Consider the following 17,825-nt stretch of genomic DNA (forward strand, 5'->3'; position numbering starts at 1 on the left):
CATAAATGTATCTAATGAACTAATGTACATTAGTCCCTTCGAATACTTTGTTTTTGCAATGTTCTCAAAATCTCAATAAGGTGGCATAAGAGTGTATTTATAAAGAAACAATTTGCAGAGCTATCTATCCAGCAAAACTGCAGGTACGTTAATTTATTCTGTGTGAATAAGGGCAAACTCAAATGGTATTAGGCTATTTTCTCTCCAGTTGAATGTAATTAATTCGTAAAATAAAGTGAAGCAGGAAAATATCACAATTTGGCCACTAGATGGCGGCTAACAATTATAGTAAATACGTTTTTATTTACGATGATTGTTAGCACCATCTAGTGGCCATAATTCAGTATTTTCCTGATGAAAATTAATTTCTTTCTACTGTTTGATTACATAAAGGCCAAGATATCCGCATAAGAAAATTATTTTATCCTTTCTTCTGCATGACACAATATAACAATCATTAAGTGCAAAACACAATTGAGAACAAAACAAACATTTTCTGTTCTGGTGGTTTAATATGCATACACCCACCAATACATTTTTGATATAAAATAAATTGTCTTCACACAATCCAACACTATGCCATTTTGTTTAATTTAGCAAATAATTTAGTAAATGAAGAGTGAAAATGCATGAGCTTTGAATAGTTTGACCAAACATTTAGTTGACGTTTCAGTGCCATTTGGGTCCTGCTTAACGTGAAACTGTAAGCTATGTCATAATTGATATTAAATTGTCATGTATAATATCCAGATGCACAATAGCAAAAACATGAGCTCCAATATACCATTATAATAGAATATTTCATTTACATTTCTCAAATGAATTCATAGAATTTATTACCCAGTTATAAACCCACTTTCAGTGCAATTCCATGTCTGTGTTATATATTGGCCTGCTTGAAATGTAAGATTTAGCGCTTTCTTATCTTTTTGTGTCAAATATAAGAATAAAAAATCACCCAGTTTATCTGCTCTAAAGGCTGTCATAAACGGCTCAAATGTTTCTGACTTATGAATCTGCCAAAATTCCAGGAAATGGGTGCCCCTGTTGGCAACACTCAACCGAGGGAGTTCGGTGGAATATTGTTGGCCGAACAGTGTCTGCATCCAATCAGATGAAGGCACTGTTGGGGTATTCTGACAGCTGCTGGAGACGGCTGCCCTAATGCTGTAGCTATCAGGAAAGATTCGTCCATCTGTGCTGTTTAGTGTGGATAGAGGAATCTCTTTGATTTCTTTTCTTCAGCCCGCAGTCATGCTACTCTTCTCATTTGTAGATACCTATACTGACACCTAGTGGTGACTTTGAAATTCTAGGACATTAGCACAGCTTGGATTTTTAATATCATAGTGACACCACATATACTATATTATGCTCTAAACATATTTCTGCTCTGCTGTCTAATGGTCAGATAATTTACACATTTTCATCCTAGTGCATAATTCTCTACTTTGCTTTCTGTTGGCTCTCACTTTGATTGTGTGAGTCTTTGGGCTGTGTAGCAGCAGAATCTGGCCAGCTGGGATTTCCTATAGGAGAGACTGGCATTGTCCCTTGTGCAGTGAAGACTTGTCCCACAGCTTCTGGTCTCACAGTGGGTACAGCAGCGGAAAGGGGCATGTAAGGGCTGTGGATTTTATTATCTCGGCAATCTCGGGTATGATCCCTAGACCTAGACCTTTGCGGCCTCTCTTGTTTGGGGCTCTTAACTCCACGTGGAGACGGACTGCGGCTCTTCTGTCTGGAGGAGCTGGGAACCATAAGGTCATGCAGACGTGAAAGAGCTGGACTCCTACTCCGTGGGGAACGAGTACTGGCCGGGCTGGGGCTTCGGGATTTAGGTCGGAGTAGGACATGAGTGCTATTATCATCTTCTGAACTGGAGTCGGAGCTGTCAGAGGATGAGTTTTCTTCAGAACCTGGCAGACAGATCTGGGAAGAGAGTGAGAAAAACAAATACACTGGGCTTTACTAGTGCAAGAGTATTGTGGCACAAGAAAAGAAAACTTCCATGCATCTTGTGCCTAAGCTACAAGATACAACTGGCCCTTTGAGGGCAATCATAATGCTGATGTGGCCCTCAATGAAGTTGAGTTTGACACCCCTGCTTTAAAGATATAATCTCAGCTTGCCCATGCAGGGCAAAACACTATGGGGTTGATTTGCTAAAGCTGGAGATTACAAAATCTGGTTACAGCTGTGCATAAAAACCAATCAGCTTCCAGGTTTTAGGGTCCTTTCACACGGTGCAAGCTCCAACAAGGTCCGTTCTGCTCAGCGGGGATCGATTCGCCGATCCCCACTGAGCAGGCGGATGACAGCTGTGTGCAGAGTCGGAGCTGTCAGATTTCCCGCTGTCCTCTACGGTGAAATCGGACCACCTGTCTGTTCGTTCTCATCCAATCCCATCCAATCAGATCCTCCAGACGGATGGAAAAATAGGGTTTCCATCCGTCTGGATTTCATGGACAGGATCGGATAGCAGCGGGTGTCAGCAGAGATGTCTCCGCTGACATCCGCTGTCCCATAGGGATGCATGGAGCATCCGATCAGGTCCGCATGAAAAACTGACAGGCGGATCTGATCAGATCGCCCGTGTGAAAGGACCCTTAGGCTTCTTTCACACAGTCCGCCTCCGTAGGTGGATCCGTGCTGCTCAGCGGGGGATCGATACACAGATCCCCGCTGAGCAGGCAGGTGACAGCTCCCTCTCCACTCTGTGTGCGGAGAGGGAGGTGTCAGAGCCCCGCTGTTCTCTATGCGGGAATCGGATGAGAGCGGACCGCCTGTCCGCTCTCATCCAATCCCATCCGATCCGATCCCCTGGACGGAATGAAAATAGGCTTTCCATCCGTCCGCATTTCACGGACAGGATCGGATGCGGATGGCAGCAGGTGTCAGCGGACATGTCACCGCTGATATCTGCTGCCCCATAGGGATGCATAGGGGATCCGATCAGATCCGCCTAAAAAACTGACAGGCGGATCTGATCGGATCACCCATGTGAAAGGACCCTAATTGTCAAATCTTAATTGAACAAGCTGAAGTTAGAAGCTGATTAGTTACTATGCACAGCTGCACCAGATTTTGCATTCTCCAGTTTTAGTAAATCAACCCCAGTGTTTCTGCGAAGCGCATTCCCTGACCTGACAACTTATATTCGCCTTACCTGCACTACCTTGCCACTCCTTGCTCCTCGACATCCAGCAAGAATACCTGGCACTTTGGGGTATAGGGGAGTATGTGACCTGCTAATAACAATGCCTGGGCCTAGCAGCTAAGGCTTAGGCCTGAGAACTGCCACATGAACAGGCAGTGACGGCATTGCTCCCCTAGGTTGATGACACAGCCAATTTCAGCACCAGTTTTGGGAGAACAAGGAACTACAAGGGAGGTAAGGTGAGTATAAGGGTTCTTTCACACAAGAGGCAAAAGTAGGTGGTTAGGCTGCAGTTTTAGAAACCCATGATTGCCTAAATATAACCAAGAAATGCAGCCGCTCAGGGCTGTACACATGCAGCAGGAAATATTAACCAGTGTGTCGCATTTGGTGGGTGGTTCTGCTGGCTAACACAACCTATTCAAGTGAATGGAATGGTGCTCTGCAACCCTGTGCAATGCATGCATTTCAGTATTAAGGGCTCTTTCACACGGGTGTTCCGTATGTCCTTATATCACCCCATCTGTTTGCGGGTGATATACGGACATAATGCATGTCAATGGGGTTGCGGATGTCAGCGGCTAACCATCCGCTGACAACCGATTTGTTTCCTTTCAGTTGTGTTCCGTTTTTTGGAACGGAACAGAACCCTATTTTTCCTCCGTTAAAAAAACGGAACGGATGCAAAATCGGATGTCAGCGGTGTCATCTGCTGACATCCACAATGCCCATAGACATACATTATGTCCGTATATCATCCGCAAACGGATGGGATGATATGCGGACATACGAAGCGGATGACACAAGTGTCATCCGTGTCCGTGAAAAAAAAAGTGCCGCAGCGGAAGAAGAAATCGGAGCGGCTGTGTGAAAGAGCCCTTAGAGAGATAAAACATGTGGTAAGGAAGGAACACATTGTCTCTTTCATGCCCCTCAAACCCCCTCTGAAAAGTGATCCAGCATGGATTGCTTTTCAGAGAGACAGCACTAAAAGTCACACATGTAAACAAACATTTAGGGGGTCAGGGGATGCCCATTTAGGGGGTCAGGGGATGCCCTTTGCAGGGACACCATCACTTTGTCCTGCATGTAAAAGGTGACAGGGTATCTTTAAGGTTAACATTGCAATATTAACTCAAAATACATGCTCACTGAAAATGCACTATAGTTTGCATCTAGAGGAAAAGGTTGGTATATACCTGGAAGGGCTCAGTAACTCCAATTAAAATGCCCATATTGTTGCTGTAATAGCCCAGCAGATATTCCCCAGTGCCTTTGGGAAGAGATTCTTCACTGAACAATACCTAGGATACAACAAATATAAAGATATGCACCTTAGCCACACATGATGCATTCTGTGTACTTGTATATGACTGTGTACAGTGCTGGCATATATCTCATCCACAGCTCAGCTATACAAAAACCTGGTGCTGGTGTCTTCCTCCATCGCTGTCATCATCAGTCTTCACCCACATATAGGACTCATAATCTTTATGATGTCGGAATCCAACCTGCAGATAAAACATCATGAAGAATAACAATGGAGATAAAGAACTTGTGACAGTATCAAAACCCTTTAAAATTTCTTACCCTATATAGTCCAATCCAGTCCCAGGAACTCTTCATGTATGCAGGAGACCACCGATAGGTCACAAGGGCATCTGCAGGCTGAAGCCATTCATCATGTACCCAAATAAGTACCAATGGGGCAACGAGGGAAGTACAAAACTGGAAACAAATACAAACATGTTAGAAAGTAATGTCTGATTTCACTTTCTTTAGCGTCTTTTGTGAAATAATATAATTACAGCTGTCAGGCACAAGATAAGATCTATTGATATACACGGTAATTAAATAAGTAATAGGGGTCAATTCAATAAAGGATTCCGCATGCGATATGAGGGTCACATGACTAATTTTTCGTAAATTTGGCATGGGATAATAAGAGAGTCAATTCGTCAAGTAAAATATCGAATGTGAGGTAAATACCGCAAAAAAGAGATAAATCATTAAAACGTAACTCCACTTTTGTTGAGAAAAAAACATTCCTGTCTGGGTGATCTCTGTACATTACACGGATTTTAACAAACTTTGTTGCAGATTCCTGCCTAATGTTATTCTGAAGAAATCCCTGCTTGTTCCTTTGTTCTCCTGTGCTGAGTGGGTCAAATGGGAGTGGTTTCATAATTATCTATTTGCTGTGGCAGCTGCAGGGCTCTAATGAGGAAAGCTGCTGGGCCTGTATCCCTTTAGACGTTTTCTCATTGGGAGTATCTCACCAAAAATGACATTTTTGTTGCAGGGGATGCCAGAAATCTGACTTGTATCTTAGTGCAGACTTCTGGGAAAATTGGTGAGCCAATCACACAAGCAGGAAATGTTTCTGGGGTGTGGTCAGTATACATTCTGTGTACAGAAAACCTCCAGGGAGCCATATTGCGTTGTTTTAGAAAAATTTTAGAAAATTACAACAGGAAAGGTAATTTTTAATAACATTCAATTACAATATGACTTGTGTCGCAATTGTATACGCTACATTGTTTTTTCTTTATTTGATATTTTTTTCCCCCCACGAAAGTGGAGTTAGTGCCCATTCACACTAGGGCGACTCACGAGGCGACTTGTGTCGCCCCAGGTCGCCCCAGGTCGCTTGACATAACCAAAGCAATGTAATTCAATCAGTGCCGTCTTAATTGCCACTACTGAAGTCGCTACGACTTCAGAAAAGGGTCCGGTACTACTTTGAGGCGACCAGTGATCCGACCTGTCCCATATACTTCAATGGGAGTCGCCTCCTTATCTTAATTGAAGCGACTTGTGATCCGACTTGTCCTCCGACTTTGCAAAACAATGGTATTGAACAAGAAAAGAGCATAATTTTTATTAAAACATGAATATGTCTTCTGTCAACCTGGCCGTTTTTCTTGCAGGCATTTATCGGACATTTTTTTAGGCAGACATGTCATTTTTTGTATTTAGTATCTGGGGGGTCTAAAAAATGTACCTGTCAAGTTTCAGCTCTGTAGCATTTCCAGAACCCCTAAAAAACAGCATTTTTCTTATAATTTCAGTAATACGGCTTCTCTGCGGCTGGCTTTTTTTCTTGCAGGCATTTATTTTTTTGCAGTGTCTTTTTCTTTTTTCTTTTTTTTTTTTCAAAACATCATATTGTGATTGGCCAAATAAAAAGTCGCCTCGCGCTAAGTCGCGCCAAAGTCGCGCTGGAAGCAAAGCGACTTTAGTGGACGCGGCAGTGTGAACCGGCACTAACTCTTTAAATTCAATTTACTAAGGAAAACACACATTAGTTATTTATCATCGTCAGTATTTTGTACAAAAAAAAAAATATGAGTGGACTTTGCACTGGCCAGTAAGTTAAATGTATACAATATATTAGAGTGGAAATGTTCTGCCCTGAGCTCAGGAAAGAAAATAAGTTGTAACATTTCTCCAGAGGGGGCTTGTTCTCTGAAGGAAAGTACACTAGAATGTTTTCACAGTTCCATCATATTTCTGTGTGTCTTCATTTACAGACCCTTTCTTCCTTCGATGCAGTGTTAACGTTAAAAAAAAAAAAGAAAGAGAAAAAAAAACACCACCAAAAATAACACTAAATTTAGGTGATAAATAATGCAAAACATAAATATTCACTGGAAGGTTTTATCCCCTTCGTGACCAGACCATTGCTAAGTGGCACTGCGGTACTTTAACTGGTAATTGTGCGGTCATGCAACGCTGAACCTAAACTAAATGTGTATCATTTTTTTACACAAATGGAGCTTTCTTTTGCTGGTATTTGATTACCTCTGGGTTCTATGTTTTATTATATAAATTAAAAAGACCGTCAATTTTGAAAAAAAAAAAAAACAATTTTTTTTACTTTCTGCTATAAAACATATTCCACAAAAAAATGTAAAAAATCTAATTGCTTTATAAATTTTGGCAAAAATGTATTCTACTACGTTTTTAGTTAATAAAAAAAAGTGTATATTGATTGGTTTGTGTGAAAGTTATAGAGTCTACAAACTATGGGATATGTACTGGATTTTTTATTTATTTTATACTAGTAATGGCAGCGATCAGCAACTTATAATGGGACTGCGATAGTGTGGTGGGCACATCTGACAATAACTGACACTGGGGGGAACTAACTGCTGCCACTGACATCATCAGTGACATTATTACAGTGGGTTTTATGTTTGATTATATAAATTATAAGACCTTCCATTTTGAAAACAAACAAACAAACATTTTTTTTTACTTTCTGCTATAAAACATATCCCACAAAAAAAATTAAAAAAATCAAATTGCTTTATGAATTTTGGCCAAAATGTATTCTACCATGTCTTTAGTAAAAAAAAAAAGAAAAAAAAAAAAAGTGTATATTGATTGGTTTGTGTGAAAGTTATAGTGTCTACAAAGTATAGGATATGTACTGGATTTTTTATTTATTTTATACTAGTAATGGCGGCGATCAGCAACTTATAATGGGACTGCGATAGTGTGGTGAGCACATCTGACATTAACTGACACTGGGGGGAACTAACTACTGCCACTGACATCATCAGTGACATTATTACAGTGGATTTTATGTTTGATAATATAAATTAAAAAGACCTTCAATTTTGGAAAAAAAAAAACATTTTTTTTTACTTTCTGCTATAAAACATATCCCACAAAAAAATGTAAAAAATCAAATCTCTTGTTAAATTTTGGCCAAAATGTATTCTACTACGTCTTTAGTAAAAAAAAAAGAAAAAAAAAGAAAAACAAGTGTATATTGATTGGTTTGTGTGAAAGTTATAGCGTCTACAAACTATGAGATATGTATTGGATTTTTTTTATTTATTTATTTTATACTAGTAATGGCGGCGATCAGCAACTTATAATGGGACTGCGATAGTGTGGCGGGCACATCTGACATTAACTGACACTGGGGGGAACTAACTACTGCCACTGACATCATCAGTGACATTATTACAGTGATCAATGCTAATATAATGCACTGTCACTGTACTAATGACACTGGGTAGGAGGGGGGTTAAGTGTGTGCCTAGAAGTGTTTATGTGTGTACTGTGTGCTGCTTTTACTGGGAATCTAGTTGTTTTCATGCCCTGGATACAGCTCTGTGTTTTTCACATTCAGACTCTATGCATACTGGCTTAAAAATTGCTGCTTCTACAGAAGTTTTGTGTTCTGCAGAAGCAGCTCAATGTTATTATATGTGTCCGTGCACATTAGGATGATTACAGACATATTTTGAGCTCAACGTTTAGAGGCAGAACAAATGCAAAACTCTCCTAAACTCGTCTAAACTTTGTAAAAAAAAAATGCTCTATATGAGTGTTTTTTTCTGCCAAGGGAACTGGAGTTTTTTTAAGCCCAGTGTGCATGGAGCCTCATAGAGCTGTGTTCTGGGAAGTTCAGAGCCAATCACCGGGTGCCGGCGGTCAATCATTGGCCAGGACTCAGTAATTGGCGTGTGCAGTAAAAAATCACAGCACAGACGGGCCGGGTGGCACATGCTAGCCCCCTGCCTGAGCGTGCGGATCACATACTAGATACATAATCCAGAGCAGGGAGGTCGCTTTGCCACTGTACATCCTCATGCTGTGGTTGGCAAGTAGGTATTTAACGAAGTCAGTAAATAAAGCATGTTTTTTAGTGGATTGAATACTTTTAGGATTAATACCACATGAGTTCTTTAAAACAATGTATGTGGCATTTATCCCTTAGTGAATTGACCCCAATGTCACTTACTTTACCACTCCACCAAAAACTCCTGATTGACCCAGTCTATATAGGATCGCATGTCTCTATGATCATTTCAGAAGCCATGCCCCCCTCTAGGCTCACATTTAACCCCTTGATCACCCACAATGTTAACCCCTTCCCTGCCAGTGTCATTATTACAGTAACAGTACATATTTTTAGCACTGATTACTGTAGTAATGTCACTGGTACCCCCAAAGGTGTAAAAATGTCAGTTAGGGTTCCGATCTGTCTGCCGCAATGTCGCAGTCCCACTAAAAATCGAAGATCGCCGCCATTACTAGTAAAAAAAAAAAAAAACAATAAAAATGACATAAATCTTTCCCGTAGTTAGTAAACGCGATAACTTTTGCACAAACCAACCAAAATACGCTTATTGCGATTTTTTTCCAAATATATGTAGCAGAAAAAAAATTGGCCTAAAATGTTAAAAAAAAAAATTATTTTCAATTTTTTTGAGAATGTCATATAGCAGATTGTGAAAAATATAGTTTTTTTTTCCAAATTGTCGCTTTTTTTTTTTAGTTATAGCGCAAAAAATAAAAATCACAGAGGTGCTCATATACCACCAAAAGAAAGATCTATTTGTGGGAAAAAAAGGACATCAATTTTATTTAGGTACAGCATTGCACGACCGCGCAGTTGTCCGTTAAAATAACGCAGTGCTGAATCGCAAAATATGGCTTGGTCATTAAGGGGGCAAATCTTCCGGTCCAGAAGTGTATAATCATCAGTGCTATTTCTACATACACCACCCACTCTCTGTATCGAGTATTTGCAATATATTGTAGTTTGACAGTTAGCTGGCAACAACTTTTGATTTGTTAATGTATATACTGTTTTCAGATCTGCTGTCCATTTTTTTTCCATTTCTTTAGAAAAGACATCCAAAATAAACTAGAAGTAATTAAAGAACCTAAACCGTTTGCGCCAGACATTCCGCTGGACGTCACCTGGCTATATTCTACTTATAATAATGAAGAATGGTCAATAGACCAGTAGGTAGAATAAATGGTTTCTATGACAAAGTGGAAATATTATACACTCTTACATGAAAGCCAACCATAATTTAGAAGGTCTTGTAAAACAAAATGAACCTTCAAAGAGAAAATAGCAGACACTGGCTTGTGGTCACTCTCTGTATAATGCATATGGCACCCATAGCTGAGCAGCGTCATGGAAAGTTCTTCAGACATTGAGCTACTCATTTCTGCCTTCCCTGAAGAATTCTGGGAGAGGGGATTTTTCATTTTCCATAAGATGCGATCAGTCCATGCAGGCTTCCTCTTTTTAGAGCTGAGGAGGAAACATTTATACGAACAAATGAATATAGAGTACAAAAAGATTCATATGATTAGGATATATTAACATGTTCTAACACCGCCATCTTACCTAGTGTCATATGTATTGGTCCCCACATCATACTTATATGTCGGAGGGAAGGTCAAAGGCCCCTCCATAAATCCTGAGAGCACAGGCTCATAGCATTTAGCCATGTTTAGCTGGAAAGAAAATGGACAGTAAATCAATTATAAATCACTTGCTGTCCAGGGCAATTTTGACATTTTAATCACTTGCCGTCTGGGACCTATTTTGACATTTCTTACATACAAGTTACATCAGTTAAAATCAGCATATATATATATATATATTTTTTTTTTTTTTTTTTTTGCTAGAATTGCTTAGAACCCCCAAATAGTATATATTTTTTTAAAGCAGAGGCTCTGGAGAATAAAATGGACATCAACACATACAGGTGCATCTCATAAAGTTAGAATATCATCAAAAAGGTAATTTATTTCAGTAATTTAATTAAAAAAGTCAAACTCTTATATTTTATATAGATGTGTTACTCACAGAGTAATATATTTCAAGCATTTCTTTCTTTTAATTTTGATGATTATGGCTTACAGCTAGTGAAAACCTAAAACTCAGTATCTCAGAAAAAAAGAATATTGCATAAGACCAATTAAAAAAAAAAAGGATTTTTAATACAGAAATGTTGGCTTACTGAAAAGTATGTCAATGTACAGTATAGTATGCACTCAATAATTGGTTGGGGCTCCTTTTGCATGAATTATTGCATCAATGCAGTATGGCGTGGAGGTGATCCGCCCCTGGCATTGCTGAGGTGTTATGGAAGCCCAGGTTTCTTTGCTAGCGGCCTTCAGCTCGTCTGCATTGTTGGGTCTAGTGTCTCTCATCTTCCTCTTGACAATACCCCACAGATTCTCTATGGGGTTTAGATCAGGCAAGTTTGCTGCCCAATTAAGTATCATAAGGTGTTGGGTTCATGGGCAGTAACAGGCAATCTTTATGGAGAGATCCGGGGTATATTAGACCCCAGATCCCTTTTCTGTCTTCCAAGGCAGCCAGTCAAACAGAGATCTGTTTGATTGGCTGCTTTCATGGCCGTATCGTATAAGGAAACACAGCACCAAAACCGGAAGTGATGAAATCCTCATCCCTTCCGGCTTTATTCATCACAGCTGGGCAGCTGGCTCAAGTGCCTACTGTGGTCCTGGGTTTCCTGGTAGAACGGATGAGGCAGTATATATACTGCACAAAGACGGGAAGTGGTTAAAGTGGAACTGCATTGCGTCTGAGCACCACAAACCAAAAATGCTATTTAATTCATTTGTATTATTCAAAGCAATTTCCCCCATCCATCCATGTCTCCATGCTTTATTTTGCTGAGAAATCATTTTGAAAAACACCCCCTAGCATTTCTGATCGTGGCCATCCTGAGTATGTGCAAAAGATTAATGTATCATTTACTTTCTGGAATCCATTGGCCCTTAGCTCAGGCATAGACTGAGGTGAGGACCCTCCCTCCTCTCCTGAAGAGTCCTGGGATATGTGACATAATTTGCCTAGGCAAGAAACCAGGAAGTAGCAGAAGAAATAAAAAAAAAAACGTTTAACACAAGTAAATATGACATACTTTGCTATCTATTTGCTAATGCTAGCAGCATAAGGGTTAAAAATTATCAATGTTATTTAAGAAAGTGAAGTTCCACTTTAATGACCTGTATATTGTTAAGGAACATTCTGTAATACCTTTAGATTATCCAGGTATTATAGATTTATATATATATTAAAAATGACTAGGCTTTGTTTTTCTATAGGTACTGTCAGAGCTGTAACTATGTTTGATGGGGCCCCCATAGCAAAACCAATTATAGTGTATGTTCAGACAAAACTTTTTTTTTTATTTTGGATAAAGTTGGGAAGGATCAGAACTCCTGTTGAGTTTTTACTGCTGTCAGGTTGGAATTGACTGAACAGCGTGACAAATCTAGCAGGCAAACCAGTTCTAATACAGTACAGGTATTTTATTGATGTATTTGGCATTTTGCATAAGGTTCAGCCTTATATATTACAAATGCCTTCTTGGCAGTTGATTTAGTACAGTATTCAAGTGTCAACATGCCATCTCACCTGATCCTTTTCCCAGAGCAAAGTCAGCTTGTTGCCTTGAATGGCGGACTTTACAAAATGCAAGTCCAGATCATCAATTCGAAAATTCAGGTCTCCAAACCAGAACACTAAACTAAAAAAAAATACCGATCTACATTAGTTATAGAAATAACATTACAACGGACAGAAACATAAGGCACTACATACACGCTAATGCAAAAGCATAATCTTTGGTATTATAAGAACTATTCACCTTTTAAATATCTAAGGTAATAACAGAGCTGAAATGCCGACACCTCCTAAATGTGTTGTTTTCAAAGCAGTCCCTGTCCCTGTGCAGCTGCCATGTATCCTAGGCCACAGACTGTACATAAGGGAGGCAATGGGTCAAGATCAAGCCTGTTCCCACGTCTTTTCACTGAACTGGTAAACGCCAGAATGTAGGATCAACATACAAGTTATGCCTCGTACACACAATTAGATAATCCTACGAAAAAAATCGCTAACGAATTGATCGCACGATAATCTGATCGTTAGTACACAGCTTTCGACAGTCGATCATAACATTTCGTCCAACAAAATCCGAAGGGACAAACACGAAAACTTCTGTCGTACGATAGCCTAGCGAACGTCAATCGTTTAATCAGTACAGTATGCGTCAGCTAAAAATTGATAGACAAAGACCACGTATGATCAGAAACACAAAAATAACCTGGAAAAAGCCTGGCTGCCATTGTTTTTGTTTTGCACTATCTGATACGTAGCTACGCAACCAGGAAGCTTTTCCAGAATCGTACGAAAAAAAATCATACGTTTAGTACGCATTGTTGAATTTGATACTAGTATCATGCAACAAAATGCAAACGATAAGTGGTTTGATTATCTGATCGTGTGTACGAGGCATTATAATCTGGCCATACAATCAACTCTAGATTTACCAAAACTATGTAATATTAGCAACTCTGTAATTGAACCAATCAATTTGTATCCAATCAAACATAGCTTTTGGTGTATCTAAATGAGCTTGTGCAATTACATTGTAACACATGTGGTAGGCTTAATAGGACAATAGAGGCATGTGAATGTTACAGGTAGGGTTTAATGCTGGGAGACGCACAGCTTTATTTTGATTTGGCTAGAGTTGAAATCGTATGTGTAAAGATTTAAGAGGCCATCAGGATACATGGGTCAGTCTGAAAACTCACCCACTACAAGCGGCCTGTATATCAGCACTATTATTACCTTAGAAATATATTAGTACAGATAAGGTTCATGCTAAATGGCTGCTAAAAGCTTTGTGAATACCATTAACAACTTTCATAATCCCATCTGGCAGGTGAGATGCGAGGATGAACTGTGGAGTTACCATACCACTCAGTGGCGGCTGGTGCTCAAAAATTTGGGGGGGGCGCAAAAAGAAAAATGTAATAGGTATTGCTTTTTGTCAAAAAACGCGGTAAAAAATTGCGTGACTTTGAGGTCATGGTACAGGCATGGCACAGGTGATGGTATAGGCATGGCACAGGTGATGGTACAGGCATGGTACAGGTCATGGTACAGGAGATGGTATAGGCATGGCACAGGTCATGGCACAGATCATGGCACAGGTGATGGTATAGGCATGGCACAGATATGGTATAGGCATGGCACAGGTCATGGTACAGGCATGTCATAGGTCATGGTACAGGAGATGGTATATGCCCCCTTTTAATGCAGTGACCAGTGTACATGCCCCCTTTCAAAGCAGAGACCAGCGTACATGCCCCCTTTCAATGCAGAGACCAGCGTACATGCCCCCTTTCAATGCAGTGACCAGGGTACATGCCCCCTTTCAAAGCAGAGACCAGCGTACATGCCCCCTTCAATGCAGAGACCAGCGTACATGCCCCCTTCAATGTAGTGACCAGCGTACATGCCCCCTTCAATGCAGAGATCAGCGTGCGTGCCCCCACAATGCAATGAACACTGTGCCGTGCCCCCTTCAATGCAATGAACACTGTGCTGTGCCCCCTTCAATGCAATGAACACTGTGCTGTGCCCCCTTCAATCAAATGAACACTGTGCTGTGCCCCCTTCAATGCAATGAACACTGTGCTGTGTCCCCTTCAATGCAATGAACACTGTGCTGTGCCCCCTTCAATGCAATTAACACTGTGCTGTGCCCCCACAATGCAATGAACACTGTGCTCTCTGTGCCCCCACAATGCAATGAACACTGTGCTGTCTGTGCCCCCACAATGCAATGAACACTGTCCTGTCTGTGCCCCCACAATGCAATGAACACTGTGCTGTCTGTGCCCCCACAATGCAATGAACATTGTGCCGTGCCCCCATCAATGCAGAGTTCAACGTGCGTGCCCCTTTCAATGCAGTGTGCCACCCCCACCCCCCCCCCCCCCCCCCCCCCCGAGACCAGTGCACTTACCTGGAGCAGGTCCCGGACTCCCGGCGGGTGGCTTCTTCTCACTCCGGCTTCCGGCTTCGGCGGGCGGCGCGTCTTCTCGAGTCCTCCTCCCGCTCCTGCCTCCTCCTCAGCTCAGCCAATGGCATGGGGTTTGCCATGTGGGCAATCAGGAGGCCGGTATTAGACCGGCTTCCTGATTGATTGGAGGAGGAGGAGGATCGGTGTGACAATAGCGAATTTTCATTCGCTTTTGTCACACAATGGGTGGGCTAGGGACGCACTGCTCTGCGCCCTGGGACCACCCTTTCCATTGCCCTATTAGAGCCTCTGGCTCTAATCAGGTGATTGAAAAAAAAAAACCCATTGAACTCCATGCGTCCAGCGCCCTGCATGCAGATTAGGGGGCCGGACGCATGGATTGGGGGGCGGCGCCCCTGCGCCCTGCATACACCAGCCGCCACTGATCCCACTTATGCAGTGTGGCAAGTTGTGTGAATCAAAACAGAAGCCGAACAATCCCTCCACTGGTTTCCAATTGCCCAGCAAATTAAATTCAAAATACTAACAACAACATACAAAGCCATTCATAAGTCTACAGCACCAATCTTGTCTCCAAATATCACCCAAAACCATCCTCTCCGCTCCTCTTAAGACCCCCTGCTCTCAAGCTTCCTTGTCCCCTCCTCCCATGCTCATCACCAGGACTTACCCAGAGCCTCTCCCATCCTCTGGAACTCTCTACCCCAATATATCCGACTATCTCCTCTGGCTGCCTTTAGGCGATCCCAGAAAACTCATCTCTTCAGGGAAGCCTATCATGCCTCCAATTAAAGCAGGCATCTCCAAAGTCCGGCCCGCGGGCCAATTATTAACTTTTTAAAAATCTATTGTCGTGGCCCCTGTGAATCCCAGAGCGCTGCTCAGGACTCCTGGGATCTCTGGATCTTTCAACGCCTTGGGGCTGCATGTATGCCATATTAGTTCTTTTACTATTCATTTTATACATCCTCTTATATATGCCACTGTTTTGAATGACTTATACTCAAAATGATGGTCCATCCCGGCCCGCTGCATCCAATTTCGGTTTTCCTGTTACTTGTGAATACACTATCGTTAACACCCAATGCCCACCCCCGCCAGCTTTATATCCCTTGCCCAATATGGCCTCGGACTTAGCCTGATTAGGGAGCACTAAAAAACAAAAATAAATCCGGTGCTAGTATGACAGGACCAGCGCCCTCTCCATGATAATTGGCATAACACTTGGGGGTCAAGTAGCAGCTGTGTGGGAAAAAAACACACCAGGAGGGATGTTCAAAAGTATCAGTATCACACTCGCTATATGAACCCACCGATGATGATTAATGATGGCAGCAATAATAGTCATGAATGATGCCAATGTAGTAAATAGAACATTGAAAAGTTGTCAGGACAACCATAGGAGAAGCTGGTACTCCTCGCGCTCCCTTGGTTCCCCTGCATTGGGTCATCACACATGCCACTCACCACCAGCGGCTCTATAGCGGTTCAAGCCTCGTTTTGGTCCTCATTCCCCCAGAGTCTGATATCATGTCCGGGTCCCCTTCCCAGTCAGCACTCATCGTTGGTGATCGAGCGCCACAGACGGCGATCCTCCTTGCCTCCTATACTGGGCATTGTATGACCCCTTTTCCACCCTTCCCTGTCCAGGATTGAGACATTCCGTTATCTCTTCACAACCCAAGCAAGGCACAACTGTCCACACTGCTGCATTGTTCCTGGCTGGTTTTATGCCTTCACACACTGGATGGTCACCAAGCTGAGTTTTTTACCCCTTATTTTGGCTTCACCATTGCAGATCCAGCTGAGACATTGTACAAGGTGTATTGCTTTTTTACACACATGGAACTGATTTTGAATAAAACTTTTCAATGTTCTATTTACTACATTGGCATCATTCATGACTATTATTGCTGCCATCATTAATCATCATCGGTGGGTTCATATAGCGCTTATATATGGTTAACAACCCTTGTGTGACTGATTAGGGAGCACGCATGCTCCAAATTGAGATGAATACATTGTAAAATCTCAGTTAATGTCAGTTGGTCTAAATCAGTTGTTCCTGACATATATTTTAGCTTCCTGGGTTTTTTTTTTTTTTTCATCTGGCCTTCAGATATGAAAGACAGAGTGATTAAACTTCTGTTTAGATTTGTCATCCATGTGACGAGATGAAAAGTATGCCATATGCAATAAACTTTACATAAAATAGTTGATTTGCATTTAATTTTCATGGTCCAAAGAATGTCAGGCAAAATGGTTGGCCCTCACGCACGTTCATTTCATTAAATCTGGCCCTCTTTGAAAAAAGTTTGGACACCCCTGAACTAAAGTCTGAGCCACTGTACTAGCAACCCAATGTTAGTACAGCAATCACCTCGGCTGTTCTATTGTGTTCTGACAGGGGGATGGCCCCCTCGCCCGAATACTATGGTCGAAGCTCTTAGGAGCCAGTCGCGTGCTGGTTTTCCAGCATGCACATTTGACACCCTAGGACGGGCTGCCATACACACGGACAGAATGTCGGCCAGCATTGAACGTTCCAATGTCACCCAACATTTGGCCCATGTGTACTAGACTTAACTGAACTTTTATCCTTTCCATAAGCTCATACCCCATAGTAATAACCTTTTGTACCACCTGCCCCACCCTATTAGATTGTAAACTCCTATGAGTTGGGCCTTCTCAACCCACTTGAATTTTATTGTATTGTAACTGTATTGTCTACGTTTATATGGTAAAGCACTGCGCAAACTGTTGGCGCATTATAAATCCTGTATAATAATATTAATAATATCTTAAAATAATAACAATTACGAATCGTTTGGTAGGTAACATTTTTTGGCAGATAATTTCTTTGAGCTGTGCATATAGCTATCTGAATGGAGTTCCACAATAAGGTCAAAAGATCTGTTTGTTCCTCTCCTTCCAGAGGGCATATGTGAATATTTGAATACCTTTGAATAGGATTATGATACTGATCTCAAAGTCAGTGTTCTTTCCACTCCACTTAGCTCATTTCCCTA

General features: G+C 41.4%; 1 protein-coding gene across 1 annotated transcript in view; it reads right to left on the reverse strand.

The window, feature by feature from the left end:
- Positions 1 to 1,026: 1,026 nt before the first annotated feature.
- The window catches only part of INPP5J (inositol polyphosphate-5-phosphatase J), a 51,702-nt gene continuing 34,903 nt past the window's right edge, over positions 1,027 to 17,825 (reverse strand). Inside the window, exons 7-13 of the mRNA XM_082243078.1 lie at positions 12,375 to 12,486; positions 10,326 to 10,435; positions 10,031 to 10,229; positions 4,751 to 4,888; positions 4,585 to 4,671; positions 4,360 to 4,464; positions 1,027 to 1,932 (exon numbers count right to left, since the gene is read on the reverse strand). Coding sequence (XP_082099204.1) covers positions 1,447 to 1,932; positions 4,360 to 4,464; positions 4,585 to 4,671; positions 4,751 to 4,888; positions 10,031 to 10,229; positions 10,326 to 10,435; positions 12,375 to 12,486 — 1,237 coding nt within the window. The 3' untranslated portion in view covers positions 1,027 to 1,446. The remainder of the gene's footprint in view (positions 1,933 to 4,359; positions 4,465 to 4,584; positions 4,672 to 4,750; positions 4,889 to 10,030; positions 10,230 to 10,325; positions 10,436 to 12,374; positions 12,487 to 17,825) is intronic.

This window comes from Pelophylax lessonae, assembly GCF_965119305.1.
Source record: "Pelophylax lessonae genome assembly, chromosome: 1".
In the NCBI taxonomy this organism is placed as follows: domain Eukaryota; kingdom Metazoa; phylum Chordata; class Amphibia; order Anura; family Ranidae; genus Pelophylax; species Pelophylax lessonae.